Raw genomic sequence first — 17,567 nt, 5'->3', positions numbered from 1 at the left:
TGAGACTCTATCTCAAAAAAAAAAAAAAAAAAGAATCAGTAGCACCAAATGGAATTTTAATAGAAATATTATTTTGCTACACTCTTTGTTGCCCTCCTAGCTAAATCAAGTTATCCAAGTTAATGAAATTTTCCACACCCAGAAATGTGGACAGGGCAGTTGGTGTCTGTCGGTAAACATAGTAAGTCTAGGATAACATATTTTTTCGTGCTTTTTTGAGTTTGTGTGATTTTGAATGAGTTTTTTTCTTTCTTAATTTCAGCAGCACAGTCAGCAGCCTCCATTCAAGAGTTGATTCATTAGAAAAGTCAAATACTAAGCTGATTGAAGAGGTATTGTCTAATGGATAAATGTATTTCATGGAACTAGTGTTTGTGATCCTTTTCCATTTTAAGTATGAGTGCATTAAACATATGCACACACGAACATACACTCATCATTGTGATGCGATACTTGTAATACAGTTGTAACTGATGATTATAAGTTCTAGAGAAACTGTATATTCTTAGGCAAATCCTCAGTTATAAGAATCTGTGAGATACTACATTTGAAATACTCAACTTCTAAAAATGAGCCTCAGAGACTCTTCAGTAGATAAGCTGTGATTTTCATTTTAAAATCTGGATGACCTATATTTACCTAGTGTAATCACCTGTAGTTAGAAATTCTTGTTAAGTGCAGTAAACCACCATGGCACATGTATACCTGTGTAACAAACCTGCACGTTCTGTGCATGTATCCCAGAACTTATAGTATAGTACAAAAAAATAATAATACACATTAAAAAAAAGAAATTCTTATTAAAACGATACCGTCCCTCTGTTCCACTGTTCCACTAGTCAGATTACTTTTCTTCACAGGCATCACTGCATGATCATGGTGACCTTTTTTCCACCATCCCAGGTGTAAAACTCATCCCATGTGCTCTGGTTTCTTATGTTGTGAAAGTAGCTATCTGGCGATCCCAGAGTGCATTTGAAGCAGACCCAGAAATTTATCTCAGCTCTCTTTTTTGTAGAGTTGCTTCTAGGTGTGTTGTTTGTTTTTTTTTTAATCTATTAAACCAAAGAATTATTACTTAACATATTTTCAGAAATATTTAGGCTTCTGTTATTTGTATTGTGAACCCTATTTTCCGTGTTAATTAACATTCTCATTTCTTTTAAAATTGGCCCAATTTTTCCAAACCAAGGAACACATGATAACTTACATGACTGCAGTTAAGAATGCATCTTTATTTTGATGGTTGGGCTCCTGATCAGGACCATTATAGAGCTGCTCACTAGTTTGTGCCTCTTATTGACTTTAGTAGGACTGTGAAGTTCAGGTTGATCCCTGATAAAGTGTTCAGAAATGTGTTAATTGCAAACCATCATTAGGGAATGGTCTCTGCTTTGCTTTCATAGGATCTCTCTTTCCATTCGGGGCCTCAGAGTCCCACCACTTAATCATGCATGTTTAACTCATGGTGAGAATTATCTCTTGTTTGTCATAGTCACTTAAGTTCCTGTTACATGTCCAGATTTCATGGGGTGTCCTACTCAGTTACCACAAATGTCTGTATTACATTTTTCAATGATAGCACAACCTCCTTTCCTTATATGTGTTTTTATATTTACACAAGTCTTTAAAGCCTTTGTTATTTAATGCATAATTCTCTATTTGTTTACTCAGAAACTTTGTATTCTGGACATACTGTAAATCATACAGTAAGCATAATACGTTTATTATAAGCATAACAAATTAGCCTAATGTGTTTCAACTATAAAAGAAAATAGGAATAGTTCAAAAGGAAATAAGAGTTTAATTTTTAAAATTGGTATCTTGGGATAATAACGAGCATATTTTTCTTATGAACGTTTCTTTGAATGTGACAGACCTTTTGCTAGTTGTGAGATTTTATTTTCTGTTGTTTATGGCCATGCACATAACCTGGAAAGCAAGTATAAGGGTGTTTAAAATCTTTTTTCTTGCCCGTTTCATAATTTTTAGTTAGCAATAGCAAAGAATAACATCATTAAACTCCAAGAAGAAAATCATCAATTACGAAGTGAAAATAAATTGATTTTAATGAAAACACAGCAGCACCTAGAGGTAAGTATAGACTGCTTTCAAGCAGACAATCTCATGTCAGAAATTACTATTTTTAGGCACTTTTGCATGAAGTAGGTATTTCTGTGCTGTATTAATAGTAGTGATTATAGAATGAAAAATTTTGTTTTCTTCCTAGGTTACCAAAGTAGATGTGGAAACTGAGCTTCAAACATATAAGCATTCTCGTCAGGGGCTAGATGAAATGTACAATGAAGCCAGAAGGCAGCTTCGAGATGAATCTCAGTTACGACAAGTAGGTTATATTGAAAATTATATTAGCAAAATCATCCTGGGAGTAATTTACTCTCTAGCAAGCACCATTTAAAATCTCTTTCAGCCTTATCCTTTTTGGTGTGGTATATAGCAAGTTCACCCCTTAATCTTCTCAAATTTTCTAAGCTTCCACTATATCAATGTTTTGTTGTTGTTTTGAGATGGAGTCTCACTCTGTCGCCCAGGCTGGAGTGCAGTGGTGCGATCTTGGCTCACTGCAGCCTCTGCCTCCCGGGTTCAAGTGATTGTTGTACCTCAGCCTCTCAAGTAACTGGGACTACAAGGCATGTGCCACCATGCCCGGCTAATTTTTGTATTTTTTGTAGAGACGGGATTTCACCATGTTGGCCAGGCTGGTCTCGAACTCCTGGCCTCGAGTTATCTGCCTGCCCTGGCTTCCCAAAGTGTTGGGATTATAGGCATGAGCCACTGCGCTCGGCGTATTATTGTTTTGAGACAGAGTCTCGCTCTGTCACCCAGGCTGGAATGCAGTGGTGCGATCTTGGCTCACTGCAGGCGCTGCCTCCCAGGTTTAAGCAATTCTTGTACCTCAGCCTCCCAAGTAGCGGGACTACAGGCATGTGCCACCATGCCTGGCTAATTTTTGTATTTTTTATAGAGATGGGGTTTTGCTATGTTGGCCAGGCTGGGCTGGAACTCCTGGCCTCAAGTGATCCACCTGCCTTGGCCTCCCAAAGTGCTGATATTATAGGCATAAGCCACTGTGCCTGACCTGTATCAGTGTTTTTTAAACTGTAAGTTACAATATGATTGTGAATGAATGGGTTGTGACCAACGTTATAGTAAATGAAACAGAACAACATATTCAAATATTAGGAAAGTCATATTTAAAATTAACTTGTTTTTTAACCTTTGAAATTGTGAAATATAATGCCAACAGAAAAATATGAATATACAGCTTAATGAATTATAACGCAAATAACCTGTGTAACCACCACCAGGTCAAAAAGAGAATATTGCCCATCTTTTTAATCATCTTTTCTCTTTGTCTTTAATGTTAGTAAATTTCTTTTTCTTTCTTTTTTTTTTTGAGATGAAGTCTCCCTCTGTCGCCCAGGCTGGAGTGCAGTAGTGCGATCTCGGCTCACTGCAAGCTCTGCCTCCCGGGTTCACACCATTCTCCTGCCTCAGCCTCCCGAGTAGCTGGAACTACAGGTGCCTGCTACCACGCCTGGCTAATTTTTTGTATTTTTAGTAGAGACGGGGTTTCACCATGTTAGCCCAAATGGTCTCGATCTCTTGACCTCAGGATCTGCCCACCTCGGGCTCCCAAAGTGCTGGGATTACTGGCATAAGCCACCTTGGCAGGCCAATAAATTTCTTAAGATAAATCATAAGAAACTTTTTAATTCTTCTGATAAAAAATTCTTAAGAAATTAAACTAGTTGCCCGGGTGTGGTGGCTCACACCTGTAATCCCAGCACTTTGGGAGGCCGAGACTGGTGGATCACAAGTCAGGAGATCGAGACCATCCTGGCTAACATGGTGAAACTGTGTCTCTACTAAAAATATATATATATAAAAAAAAATTAGCCAGTCATAGTGGCAGGCCCTTGTAGTCCCACCTACTCAGGAGGCTGAGGCGGAGAATGGCGTGAACCTGGGAGACGGAGCTTGCAGTGAGCCAAGAATGCGCCACTGCACTCCAGCCTGGGCGACAGAGCAGACTCCATCTCAAAAAAAAAAAAAAAAAAAAGGAAATTAAACTGTGTTTTGAGTTACTTTGGCCTTTACTTGTATAGACCACTTCATTTCCTTTTGTTTAAGGAAAATTAATATTCAATTTATGAAGCACAAAAATGATTAATTCTTGTACCAGTAAAAGAGTAATGATTAACAGAATATAGAAAATGCTTTCATTTTAGCAAAAACTGCATTTGAAAATATTTACTTATTTTTTGAGACAGGGTCTTACTCTGTTGCCCAGGTTGGAGTGCAGTGGTGTGATTTTGGCTCACTGCAACCTTTGCCTCCTGGGTTCAAGTGATTCTCTCACCTCAGCCTCCCTAGTAGCTGGGACTACAGGCGTGTGCCACCACACCTGCCTAAGTTTTTGTATTTTTTTGGTAGAGACGGAGTTTCACCATGTTGGTCAGGCTGGTCTCGAACTCCTGACCTCAAGTGATCCACCCACCTCGGCCTCCCAAAGTGCTGGGATAACAGGTATGAGTCACTGCACCTGGCCCTGCATTTCAAAATGTTTATTGTGTTATTAGAGGGCCTGGTTGATTCCCTTTAGTGGACTTAAAAAGTGTAGTCTGTATATTGAATGGACAACCTTTCTTAAAGTATATCTAATTTTTACATCCTGAAGTGGCATGTGAATTGAGGATATATTGAAATTGCAGGATGTAGAGAATGAGCTAGCAGTACAAGTTAGTATGAAGCATGAGATTGAACTTGCCATGAAGTTGCTGGAGAAAGATATCCATGAGAAACAAGATACTCTGATAGGCCTTCGACAACAGCTAGAGGAAGTTAAAGCAATTAACATAGAGATGTATCAAAAGTTGCAGGTAAGGATTGTTCTTAAATTTCATTTTATGGAAATTGAAAGTGAATATTTGTGGAAAGGTTTTGGTTTTTAAGAGATGAGCCCATTTTAACTGTGCCGTATTAGTTATGAAGGCCAATGTCTTTTTTTTCTAAATGAAAGCTCTTAAATGTAATGAAAAAGGTATCAACAAACAAAATATCCCCTGTCTATCCCTGTCTAAATTTTTAATGTTGAAAGGTTAAGAGTATGAAGATTAAATCTTTTGGGAAAATTCTCAATTTAAACTACAAAACATTTTTGTGAACTTCCTTTTACAATGTAGTCCTAAGAAATATTTAATTTTGGTTGAAATGCTACACTATCATAATAGTAAATTTTCTTTTTTTTTTTTGAGACAGAGTCTCGCCCTGTTGCCCAGGCTGGAGTGCAGTGGTGCGATCTTGGCGCACTGCAACCTCTGCCTCCCAGGTTCAAGCGATTCTCCTGCCTCAGCCTCCCTACTAGCTGGGACTACAGGCATGTACCAATACACCCGGCTAATTTTTGTGTTTTTAGTAGAGATGGGGTTTCACAGTGTTGGCCAGGCTGGTCTCGAACTCCTGACCTCAGGAGATCCGCCCACCTCGGCCTCCCAAAGTGCTGGGATTACAGGCATGAGCCACCATGCCTGGCCCATAATTGTAAATTTTCTAAGATGATATTGCTATTAAGTAGACTTGTTGCCAAAATCCTTTATTTAATTAATTTGAAAAATATCATATTTTACAAGAATGTATTCTGTCATCTTCCAAAAATATTGAAGGTGGAGTTTTTTTCTTTATTATATTTTCTTTTTTAAATTTTTTCTTTTTTTCTTTTATTTTCTGTAGAGATGAGGTCTCACTATATTGCCCAGGCTGGTCTCAAGAGATCCTCCCACCTTGGCCTCCCAAAGAGCTGGGATTACAGGTGTGAGCCACCACACCTGGCCTATTACATTTTAAATGAAGACTAATAGAGGCCAGGTGCCATGGCTCATGCTATAATCCTGGCAGTTAGGGAGGCCAAGATGGGAGGATTGCTTGAGGCCAGGAGTTTGAGACCAGCCTGGTGAACATAGCAAGACCCCATCTTAAAAAACAGAAACAAAAACGACTAATAGCACTAATACACAAAAATGACTAATACACAATTATTTTATGTATAAAGTAACTCTGTTCATTTCAAAGTAACAGTCCCATAGCAAAATGGTGTAAGAAACTTATAAATACTCAGGTTAAAAGATGAGAACTCTACTTTGGAGGCTGAGAGGTGGGATAGCTTGAGCCCAGGAGTTCAAACCCGAACTGGGCAGCATAGTGATACCCTGTCTATTAAAAAAAACCACACACACAGAAAAAAAAGATCAAAAGCACTGTAGCTTTTGTTTTTATAAATAGGGTTCTGAAGATGGCTTGAAAGAAAAAAATGAAATAATTGCCCGACTAGAAGAAAAAACCAACAAAATTACTGCAGCCATGAGGCAGCTGGAACAAAGGTACAGCATTTCCAGTCTTAGTTTCTTTTTTTATTTTCTTTTCCCCTTTTTCTTTATTCAGTTCCTACACCTGCCACAAAAACCGTTAGGAAGATATAGATTAGGACACGTTTTTTGTTTAAGCCCAGCAGGATTTTGTGTTTTTGTTTTGGTTGTTGCATGGAATCAAGTTGCTTTATATTATGCTGAATCATTTGAAGTTGTCATATTGTAGATTTTTCTTAGAGGCCTAATATCAGTAGTTTCATGTTATTCAATTACATAAAACAAATACACAAATAAAAACGTCAAAAAAAATAAAAATGAACAAACAGAGTGAGATTATCCCTAATTGATTTCCATGCATGTTAATTATCGTATTCTTTGCCATTCGCCATCTGTTTATATGAAATCAAGCATTCCGAATTGGTGGTTTAGTTTTGTTTCTTTGAACTAGGACCCTCAACCCAACCGAAGATATAATTTTGTTTAAATTGAATTGTTTTATATTGGCATTTTTCACTTTTATTGTTGGAAAATGTAATGTATTTCCATTGCCCTGTCATGTTGGTGTCAACATATGTCTTTTATCATTGCTTTCTTTGAATCTATTTATGAAAAACATAACTATTAATGCTTTATTGACATGAATATTCTTTTATTGACATCCTCTTTCTTCTTTTTTCTTTTTTGTTTTCTTTATCCCCATTTTTACATTTTGGACATCTTTATTACCTTTTTCTGTCTTTGATTTCTTTCCATTCCATTATGAAGTGATAACGATTTGTTAACTCAGACTAGGACAATTGCAATGTCATTGGTGAAATGTGCCAGCAGTGACACGCAGGACCAGTACAAGCTGGTCAAAGATATATCTTTCTGAAGACCACTTGTATTTAAACAGACTAAATGAAAAGAGAATCAACAATTTTATAATACATTAAATAGAAAGGAGTCTATGCTACTAAATATTCTAAAAGGGTGTTAGGAACCCTGTACATTTCTTGGTCAGCTGCTATGGTAATACACTGCCATTAAGCAGAGTGGGTGCACTTGGATTTCTAGACATACATTCCTCAAACCTTGTGCACAAAGGGTGATTTGAGTATTGACCCTTTGGAGGTCAGGATTTTCAAATGCAGTTTTATCTTTTTAGCTACTTTTTGATGAAAAATATAAAGATTGTTTAAAAATAACTTAACCTTTGGTTTTATACTGCGTTGGCACAGATATTTTTTTCTCATTGGCCCACTCTTTGCCCAACGGTTCCCTTACTGATTTTTACATATGCTTCAAAATAACTTATAACCCAGACTGGCCAACATCCTGTGCTTCAGCTTCTCAGTTTTCCAGTTCTCCCTTGCCCTCTTCTGTGATAGCACAACTTCAAGGCCTACCTCACTCTTTTATTTTCCTTCTTGTAACCTGAGAGAAAAGCTTGGGTCCATCCCCAGCACCTGAATATTTTAATTTAATCTTAGATTTGGAGATAACTTGAATGATAACTCTCCTTTCCGTGGAAACAGCATTTATACCCCTGAAATATGTGAGGGTTGCTCCATTGGTATGGTTTTAAGGAAGAAAGGAAGAGGAAGAGTTTTTTTAGTTAGTTGAACCGAAATTTCTCTTGTGATTTCCTGCAAGGAGTTAATATCCTTTGAATCTTGGTAAATATTTTCTTATAAAAATATTGAAGTTAAATATAAGAAATCCTAGATGGCCAAAGAAGGCAGGGAGTGGAGCTAAGCACAGGAAAATGCAACGACTTACAAATAAAAACAGGAAAGATGAAAATCACAATATTTTAGCTAATTTTTAATATTAAATGGTGAGGAACAAAAATGATCTCTAGTGAATGATGCCAACTGGCACCAAATTCTTTTTGAATCTTAAACATGTATGCACACGTGCACACACACACATGCATAGAGCTTCGGCATAATTTAGTAAATGCATAAAGATGCTGTAAGAAGGAGTTGGCTCTCATTTGGAGTAATTGCAGGTCTTTGCTCTTGGCCTTGTAGCACACTTGATTCCTGGCATACACATCCTAGCTTAACATATAACAGTGTGGCTTCTTCACCTAGTGTAGGCATAAATCCTTTACTTTTCATGGTTTTGAAAAAAGGTAGTAACATACCTATTATGCTTTGAAATTTGATTCATTATGCTCTGCATAAGTGGTAAAGGCTGTATTGCTTTGCACTGTTAATTACGAACAAGAAATAAAACAAATTTGAAGATAGTATTCTGGGCATACTACATGTTATATTGACAAAAAAATCACAGAACAACTTCTAGACATTGTGTGACTCTTTCACGTTTGAGTTTGTGAGTTTTTCCCCAAACTTTGTTTTCATTTAGAAATGTTTCTATTTCCCCATTTTTCTTTTATTTGTCTTCTTCACCCTTTTACACCCTAGTTCTAGCCTCAGTTTTACCCAAAGTTGATTTGAATTACACCAGATTGCAGCAAGCAGAGAAGGCGCAGATGGAAGCTGAAGATGAGGATGAGAAATATCTACAAGAATGTCTCAGTAAATCTGACAGTCTGCAGAAACAAATCTCCCAAAAGGAGAAACAGCTGTGAGTATTTCATTCTTAGAAACAAATACTTGTGTTAACATAACCCCCTCATTTTTTTGCACATGATGATAGAATACCAATATTTTTATTTATCTAATGATACCAGCTAGCTTTTAGTGTTTACTTTAAAAAACAAAAAAAAAGGCCAGGCGCGGTGGCTCACGCCTGTAATCCCAGCACTTTGGGAGGCCGAGACAGGGAGATCACGAGGTCAGGAGATCGAGACCATCCTGGCTAACATGGTGAAACCCCGTCTCTACTAAAAATACAAAAAATAATTAGCCGGGCGTGGTGGCGGGTGCCTGTAGTCCCAGCTTCACGGGAGGCTGAGGCAAGTGAATGGCGTGAACCCGGGGGGACGGAGCTTGCAGTGAGCCGAGATCGCGCCACTGCACTCCAGCTTGGGCGACAGAGCGAGACTCTGTCTCGAAAAAAAAGAAAAGAAAATATAATTGTAATAATACTTATGTTTTTACTCCCTTTATGATTTACAAAGTACTTTCAACTCTGTTTTGCTGTCTTCTTGCTCTAGGAGAGTTTTATTCATTCTTCTGTTATTTAACATTAATCTGATGGTCATTATATTTATAGGTGCTGAGTATAATAGGCTTTTGTAACTACAAGAAACTTATATTATTAAAGGACATGCTGTTTTCTGAGAATATATATGTATATATTTTTGAGATGGAGTTTCACTCTTGTTGCGCAGGCTGGAGTGCAATGGCATGTGACCTCGGCTCACTGCAACCTCCACCTCCCAGGTTGAAGTGATTCTTCTGTCTCAGCCTCCTGAGTAGCTGTGATTGCAGGTGCCTGGCACCATACCCAGCTAATTTTTTGCATTTTTAGTAGAGACGTGGTTTCACCATGTTGGCCAGCCTGGTCTCAAACTCCTGACCTCAGGTGATCCACCTGCCTCGGCCTCCAAAGTGCCAGGATTACAGGCATGAGCCACCGCACCCGGCCGAGAACATTTTTTAAAAATCAACTTTGTTTTTTTTTTCCTTTGAGATGGAGTCTCACTCTGTCGCCCAGGCTAGAATGCAGTGGCATGACCTTGGTGGCTCACTGCAGCCTCTGCCTCCTAGGTTCAAGCAATTCTCCTGTCTTAGCCTCCTGAATAGCTGGGACTACAGGCTTATGCCACCACACCCAGCTAATTTTTTGTATTTTTTAGTAGAGATGAAGTTTCATGACGTTGGCCAGGCTGGTCTCATACTCCTGACCTCAGGTGATCTGCCCACCTTGGCCTCCCAGAGTGCTAGGATTACAGGCATGAGCCCCTGTGCCTGGCCAGCTTTTTTTTTGAGACAGAGTCTTGCTCTGTCCCCTGGGCTGGAGTGCAGTGGCGCGATCTCGGCTCACGGCAAGCTCTGCCTCCTGGGTTCATGCCATTCTCCTGCCTCCGCCTCCTGAGTAGCTGGGATTACAGGTGCCCTCCACCACTCTCGGCTAATTTTTTTTGTATTTTTAGTAGAGACGGGGTTTCACTGTGTTAGCCAAGATGGTCTCGATCTCCTAACCTCGTGATCCATCTGCCTCAGCCTCCCAAAGTGCTGGGATTACAGGTGTGAGACACCGTGTCTGGCCAGTTGTCTTTAATTTTTTTTTTAACTTTTATTTTAGGTTTGGGGGTACATGTGAAGGCTTGTTACACATGTCATGGGGGTTTGTTGTGTATATTATTTTATCACCCAGGTATTAAGCCCAGTACCCAATAGCTATCTTTTCTGCTCCTTTTCTTCCCCCCATCCTCCCCACTCAGATAGAACCCTGTATCTGTTATTTCCTTCTCTGTGTTCATAAATTCTTATCATTTAGCTCCTGAACATTTTTTTTTTAAATTGTGGAAATGGAGTCTTGCTATATTGTTCAGACTGATCTCTAACTCTTGGCCTCAAGCGATTTTCCTGCCTCAACTCTCAAAGTGTTGGGATTACAGAAGTGAGCCACCATGCCCAGCTTCTGAGAACATTTTTATTAGTACTTTGCATGATCTATATATCACCAACCAGGAAGGATGTTAGTATATGTCATTGTGCTGAAAAAAAGCAAGTTGCAGACAGTATGCCAAATGTGATTCAATTTTAAAAGCAAAGTTAAAACCATGTATGCATATATATTTATACACAGAAAAGATTTTAAAGAATACAGATTCTGAGGAGTGGTTATTTCAGGTGAATGCTGGCAGGTTGAGGTTGACGGGGACATTTTAGTTTTATTTTATAAATATCAGTATTTTTCCCCCAGTTAATATGTACCAATTCTGTTATTAAAAGAAAACAACAGTAAGAACAAACAAATAAAAAAAGCAACAATGGAAAGTAGTTATTTATTATATTAACAGATCATTAAAACAAGACCACACGCCATGTATGAAGTATAAGTTGCTAAGCTGCCTTTATACCCATTGAAGTGTTTGTTAAGTTCTTCTCTATCCTTGGTGATTTTCTGTCTAGTAGTTTTTAATTATTGAGAGAGAATTTGTTGAAATATCAAACTGTGATTGTGGATTGGTATATGTATTTTTTCAATTCTGTTTTTGCTTATTATATTCTAAAGCTCTGTTATTTGATGCCTACATATTCAGGACTGTTAATATATCTTTTTGGTAGAGTGACCCTTTTGTCATTATATGATGTACTTCTCTGGTAATTTTTTTTTGCTCTGAAGTTAATTTTTCTGATATTTATATAGTTACTCCTGCTTTCTGTTGATTAATGTTTGTATTTTTCCTTTTTTTTTTTTTTTTACTTTCAGTGTACCTTTGTAATGTTTGAAGTTTCTTTTTTTTTTTTTTGGAGAGACAGGATCTTGCTGTGTTGCCCAGGCTAGCCTTGCACTCCTAGCTTCAAGTGATCCTCCCACCTTTGCCTCCCAAAGTGTTGGGATTACAGGTGTGAGCCACCATCCCCGGCTTGAAGTTTCTTTTCCTTTTTTTTTAAGACAGAGTCTCACTCTGTTGCCCAGGCTGGAGTGCAGTGGCATGGTCATAGCTCACTGCAGCTATGACTCAAGCAATCCTAGGCTCAAGCAATCCTAGGCTCAAGCAATCCTCCCAACCTCAGCTTGCAGAGTAGCTGGGACCTTAGGCGTTGTGCCATCATACCCAGCTAATTTATTTTTATTTTTATTTTTTAGTAGAGAAAAGGTCTTGGTATGTTGCCCATACTGATCTTGAACTCCTGAGCTCAAGTGATCCTTCCACCTTGGCCTCCCAAAGTGTGGGATTACAGGCATGAGCCACTGCTCCCAGCCTGAAGTTTCTTATAGATAGCATATAGTTCATGTTTTGTTGTTGTTGTTATTTGTTTTTTAGAGACAGGGTCTTGCTTTGTTGCCAGGTTGGAGTATAGTGGTACCATTATAGCTCATTGCAGCCTCTAATTCTGGGCTCAAGAGATCCTCCTGCCTCAGCCTCCTGAGTAGCTAGGACAACAAGCATGTGCCACTGCACCTGGCTAATAAAACAATTTTTTTTTTAAGAGATGGAGGTCTTGCTATGTATCCTAAGCTGGTGTGGAACTCCTGGCCTCAAGTGATCTCTCTGCCTCAGCCTCCTAAAGCATTTGGATTACAGGCATGAGCCATCGTGCTTGGCCTGCTTCATGCTTTTAAAATCAATTCTCCCAACTCTGTCTTTTCATAGTATGTTTAGTCCATTTATATATATTGTAATTATTGATATAGTAGAGCTTAAGTCTGCCGTTTTGTTGTTTAATTTGTTTTTCCTATTTGTTGTTCCTCTGTTTAATTTTTCCTGCCTTCCCATAAGTTACATGAACATTATTTAGCATTCCGTTTTGATTTATCTGTAGCACTTTTGAATGCATCTCTTTGTATAGATTTTTGGTGTTTGCTGTGGACATTATATTACACATATGCTATTTTTCCACAGTCTGTTGGCATTAACATTTTACCATTTTGGATGAAGTGTGAAAACCTTACCTCTATTTAAGTATTCATACTTTCTCCCCTCTTTAATATAATTTGCTTAATGATCTCTTTTACATATATTGGGAATCATGTTAGACAATGTTGTAATATGTTGTGCAACCATAAACAGAATTTAATGTTTAAATTTAATCTAATTTAGAAAACTTCATTATTCTTTTTTATTCCTGAAGCTCCAGGTTTTTTTGTGTGTGTCTGAACTTTCTTTAAACATTTTTTTTTTTTTTTTGATACAGGGTCTTGCTCTGTCAGCCAGGCTGGAGTGCAGTGGTGTGATCACAGCTCACTGCAGCCTTGATTTCCTGGGCTTAGTAATCTTCCCATCTCAGGCTCCTGAGTAGCTGAGACTACAGGTGCATATCACCACACCTGGCTAATTTTTGTATTATTATTATTTTTTTTTTGGTAGAGACGGGGTTTCTCCATGTTGCCGAGAATAATCTCGAACCCCTGGGCTCAAGTGATCAGCCCACCTTGGCCTCCAAAAGTGCTAGGATTATAGCCGTGAGCCACCGTGCCTGGCCTTTTTTTTTTTTTTTTAAAGAGAGAGGCGTCTCACTGTGTCACTGAGGCTGGAATACAGTAGTGTGATCATGGCTCACTGCAACCTCAAGCTCCTGGGCTCAAGCAATGCTCTTGCCTTTACCTCCCAAGTAGCTGGGACTATAGGCATTAGCCATCATGCCAACTAATTAAAAAACTTATTTTATTTTATTTTTTTGAGATAGGGTCTTATTTCTCTCTCGCCCAGGCTGGGGTATAGTGGCGTGATCATAACTCATTGCAGCTTTGAACTCATGGGCGCAAAGGATCCTCTCGCCTCAGCCTCCTGAGTAGCTAGGATGGTAGAGCATACCACCACACCTGGCTAATTTTTATAGGGACAGGATGTTGCTATGTTGCCCAGGCTGGTCTTGAACTCCTGGCCTCAAGCAGTCCCCCTGCCATGATCTTCCAAAGTGTTAGGATTACAGGCGTGAGCCACTGCACCTGGCCTTAAATTTTTTTTTTTTTTTTTTTTGAGACGGAGTTTCGCTCTGTCACCAAGGCTGGAGTGCAGTGGCCGGATCTCAGCTCACTGCAAGCTCTGCCTCCCGGGTTCACGGCATTCTCCTGCTCCAGCCTCCCGAGTAGCTGGGACTACAGGCGTCTGCCACCACGCCTGGCTAATTTTTTGTATTTTTTAGTAGAGACGGGGTTTCACCATGTTAGCCAGGATGGTCTCAATCTCCTGACCTCGTGATCCACCCATCTTGGCCTCCCAAAATACTGAGATTACAGGCTTGAGCCACCGCGCCCAGCCAAATTTTTTTTTAGAGATGAGGTCTTATTATGTTGCTCAGGCTAGTCTTGAATGCCTGGCCTCAAATAATCCTCTGGCGTCAGCCTTCTGAGTAGGTAGGATTACAGGTGTGAGCCACCATGCCAAGCTCTTTAGCCATTCTTTTAGGGTATGTCTGTTGGCAATAAATTCTATTTTACCTTCATTTCTGAAGGATATTTTCATTGGGTATAGAATTCTGGGTTGGCAGTTCTTTTAGCACTAGAGAAATCTTACACCACTTTCTCTTGGCCTTTATGGTTTTCTGATTAAAAATACACTGTCATTTGAATTGTTTCTCTTTAGGCGTTAATGTCATTTCTGTCTTACTGCTTTCAAAAAAATTTTTTTTGGGGATTTAACCTATTTAGGATTTGATCAGCTTCTTATATCTGTAGGTTTATGTCTTTGTCAAATTTGGGAAATTTTCAGCCATTACTTTTTCAGATATATTTTTTTTAGTGTCAGTTGCCTTCTCCTCCCCTTCAGAGACTCTTGATACCATGAATATTGGGTCTTTTTTTTTTTTTTGAGACGGAGTCTTGTTCTGTCACCAGGTTGGAGTGCTGTGGTATGATCTTGGCGCTCTGCAACCTCCTGGATTCAAGTGGTTCTTCTGCCTCAGCCTCCTGGGTAGCTGGGACTACAGGCGCGTGCCACCATGCCCAGCTAATTTTTTTTTTTTTTGAGATGGAGTCTCAGCCTGTCACCCAGGCTGGAGTACAGTGGTGCGATCTCAGCCCACTGCAACCTCTGCTGCCTGGTTCAAGCGATTCTCCTGCTTCAGCCTCCTGAGTAGCTAGAATTACAGGTGCCCGCCACCACGCCCGGCTAATTTTTTTTTTTTGTATTTTTAGTGGAGACGGGGTTTCACCATCTTAGCCAGGTTGGTCTTAAATTCCTGACCTTGTGATTCACCCACCTTGGCCTCCCAAAGTGCTGGTATTACAAGCGTGAGCCACTGCGCCTGGCCTTTTTTTTTTTCCCGAGATGGAGTCTCACACTGTCGCCCAGGCTGGAGTGCAGTGGCATGATCTTGGCTCACTGCAAGCTCCGCCTCCCGGGTTCATGCCATTCTCCTGACTCAGCCTCCTTAGTAGCTGGGACTACAAGTGTCCGCCACCACACCCGGCTTTTTGTAGTTTTAGTAGAGACAGGGTTTCACCATGTTAGCCAGGATGGTCTCGATCTCTTGACCCCGTGATCCGCCCACCTTGGCCTCGCAAAGTGCCGGGATTATAGGCGTGAGCCACTGTGCCCAGGCGATCTTTTTTTTTTTTTTAGTAGTCCCAGCAGTTCCTGTTCAGATTGGATTATTTCTGTTGTTATATTTTCAAATTCATTCATTCTTCCCTCACCATCTTCATTCTTCTCTTGAGCCCTTTCAGCAAGATTATTGTATTTTTCAGTCCTAAGATTTCCATTTGATCTATTTTCTTTTGTTGTTTGTTTTGTTTTTGTTTAGTTTTGAGATAGGATCTTGCTGTTGACCAGGCTGTAGGGCAGTGGCATGATCATGGCTCACTGTGAACTTGAACTTCTGGACTCAAGTGATCCTTCTGCCCAAGCTTCCTAGGACTACAGGCATACACCCCTATGCTTGGCTAATTTATTTTTATTTTTATTTTTTGTAGAGATGAGGGCTATGGTATATTGTCCAGGCTGGTCTTGAACTCCTGGTCTCAAGTGATCCTCCTGTATTGGGCTCCCAAAGTGTGGGGATTATAGATGTGAGCCATGGTGCCTGGCCAGGCTCTTTTTTATGTTTATTTCCTTTCTTCTTTCTTTCCTCATGATTTTTCAGATGTGTCTTAATTGGTAGTGGGAGCATTTTAATGGTGGCTGCTTTAAAATTCTTGACAGATAATTCCACCATCTGGAACTATGATGTTAGCATCTGTTGATTGATGTTTCTCACCTAACTTGAGACCTTCCTGGGCCTTAGTATAACAGATGTTTTTCAGTTGCATCCAGGATACTTTGGGTAGAATAAGACTCTGGATTTTATATATTGTTTTGGCAGGCCTCCACTGAAACCACACTAGTAGGGGGATGTGGACAGTAACCCTTTACGTCAAATGGAGTTGGAAGCCCAAGACCATTCCAGGTGGGATGGAATAGGGTGCCTAATAACTGCAGGGATTGAAATCTGAATCTTCCAGTCAGCTTCCACTGATACTGTGGAAAAGGAGAGTGGTGCCATGTTACTGTTGGCGGGTAGTGGAAGTCCAGGCTCTCCTCTTGGTTTCTGCTGAAACCATCTTGGAGGAGAGAGGACGAGAAGCCTCATTACCACTGGGTGGAGGTAATCCAGGCTCTCAACTGGCTTTCACTGATACTGTGGGGGTGGTTAAGAAATGCCTTGTTAGGCCAGGCATGGTGGCTCACGCCTGTAATCCCAGCACTTTGGGAAGCAGAGACGGGTGGATCACCTGAGGTCAGGAGTTCGAGACCAGCCTGGCCAACATGGTGAAACTCCGTCTCTACTAAAAATAGAAAAATTAGTGAGGCTTAGTGGCTGGTGCCTGTAATCCCAATTACTCGGGAGGCTGAGGTGAGAGAATCACTTGAACCTGGGAGGCAGAGGTTGCAGTGAGCCAAGATTGTGCCACTGCACTCCTGCCTGGGTGACAGAGCAAGACACTGTCTCAAAAAAAAAAAAGAAAAAAGGAAAAGAAAAAAGAAATGCCTTTTTACTGCTGCATGCAGATTCAAGTCCCAGGTTACTCGTCCATTGTTACCAGTGAGGTTGCTTGAGAGACACTTTGTTTTATTTTTTCTTTGTTTTTTCCCTTAGATTCAGGGATAGACTGCATTAGTTTACTTTCTGTTTTTCTGAGACAGAGTTTTCGCTCTGTTGCCCAGGCTGGAGTGCAGTGGCGCAATCTCGACTCACTGCAACCTCTGCCTCCCGGGTTCAAGCGATTCTTGTGCCTCAGCCTCTTTAGCAGCTGGGATTACAGGCGCGTACCGCCATGCCTGGCTAATTTTTTGTAGAGATGAGGTTTTGCCATGTTGGTCAGGCTGGTCTCGAGCTCTTGACCTCAGGTGAGCCACCTATCTTGTCCTCCCAAAGTGATGGGTTTACAGGCATGAGCCACTGTGCCTGGCCCAGATTAGTTTACTTCCTGTTGATATAACTGGGTACCTGAGACTGGGTAATTTAAAAAGAAAACAGGCTTATTTCTTACAGTTCTGGAATCTGGGAAGTCCAAGATTGGGCAGCCACATTTGGTCATCTTCTGGTGAGGGCTTTGTGCTGCATCCTAACATGGCAGAAGACATCACAGGGCAAGAGGAGTGTACTGAGAGTCAAACTGGCTTTT

General features: G+C 40.1%; 1 protein-coding gene across 2 annotated transcripts in view; it reads left to right on the top strand.

Annotated features, from left to right (window-relative positions):
• Positions 1-17,567, top strand: part of RUFY2 (RUN and FYVE domain containing 2) — a 67,506-nt gene that overhangs the window by 13,788 nt on the left and 36,151 nt on the right. For both annotated transcript variants that reach the window (XM_011994088.1, XM_011994087.1), the window contains exons 8-13: positions 263-332; positions 1,993-2,094; positions 2,231-2,347; positions 4,737-4,904; positions 6,304-6,401; positions 8,847-8,966. In XM_011994088.1, coding sequence (XP_011849478.1) covers positions 263-332; positions 1,993-2,094; positions 2,231-2,347; positions 4,737-4,904; positions 6,304-6,401; positions 8,847-8,966 — 675 coding nt within the window. The remainder of the gene's footprint in view (positions 1-262; positions 333-1,992; positions 2,095-2,230; positions 2,348-4,736; positions 4,905-6,303; positions 6,402-8,846; positions 8,967-17,567) is intronic.

This window comes from Mandrillus leucophaeus, unplaced genomic scaffold (assembly GCF_000951045.1).
Source record: "Mandrillus leucophaeus isolate KB7577 unplaced genomic scaffold, Mleu.le_1.0 Scaffold441, whole genome shotgun sequence".
Classification (NCBI taxonomy): Eukaryota; Metazoa; Chordata; class Mammalia; order Primates; family Cercopithecidae; genus Mandrillus; species Mandrillus leucophaeus.
The sequence above is the reverse complement of the archived record's forward strand: the minus strand, read 5'-3'. Positions and strand labels throughout refer to the sequence as shown.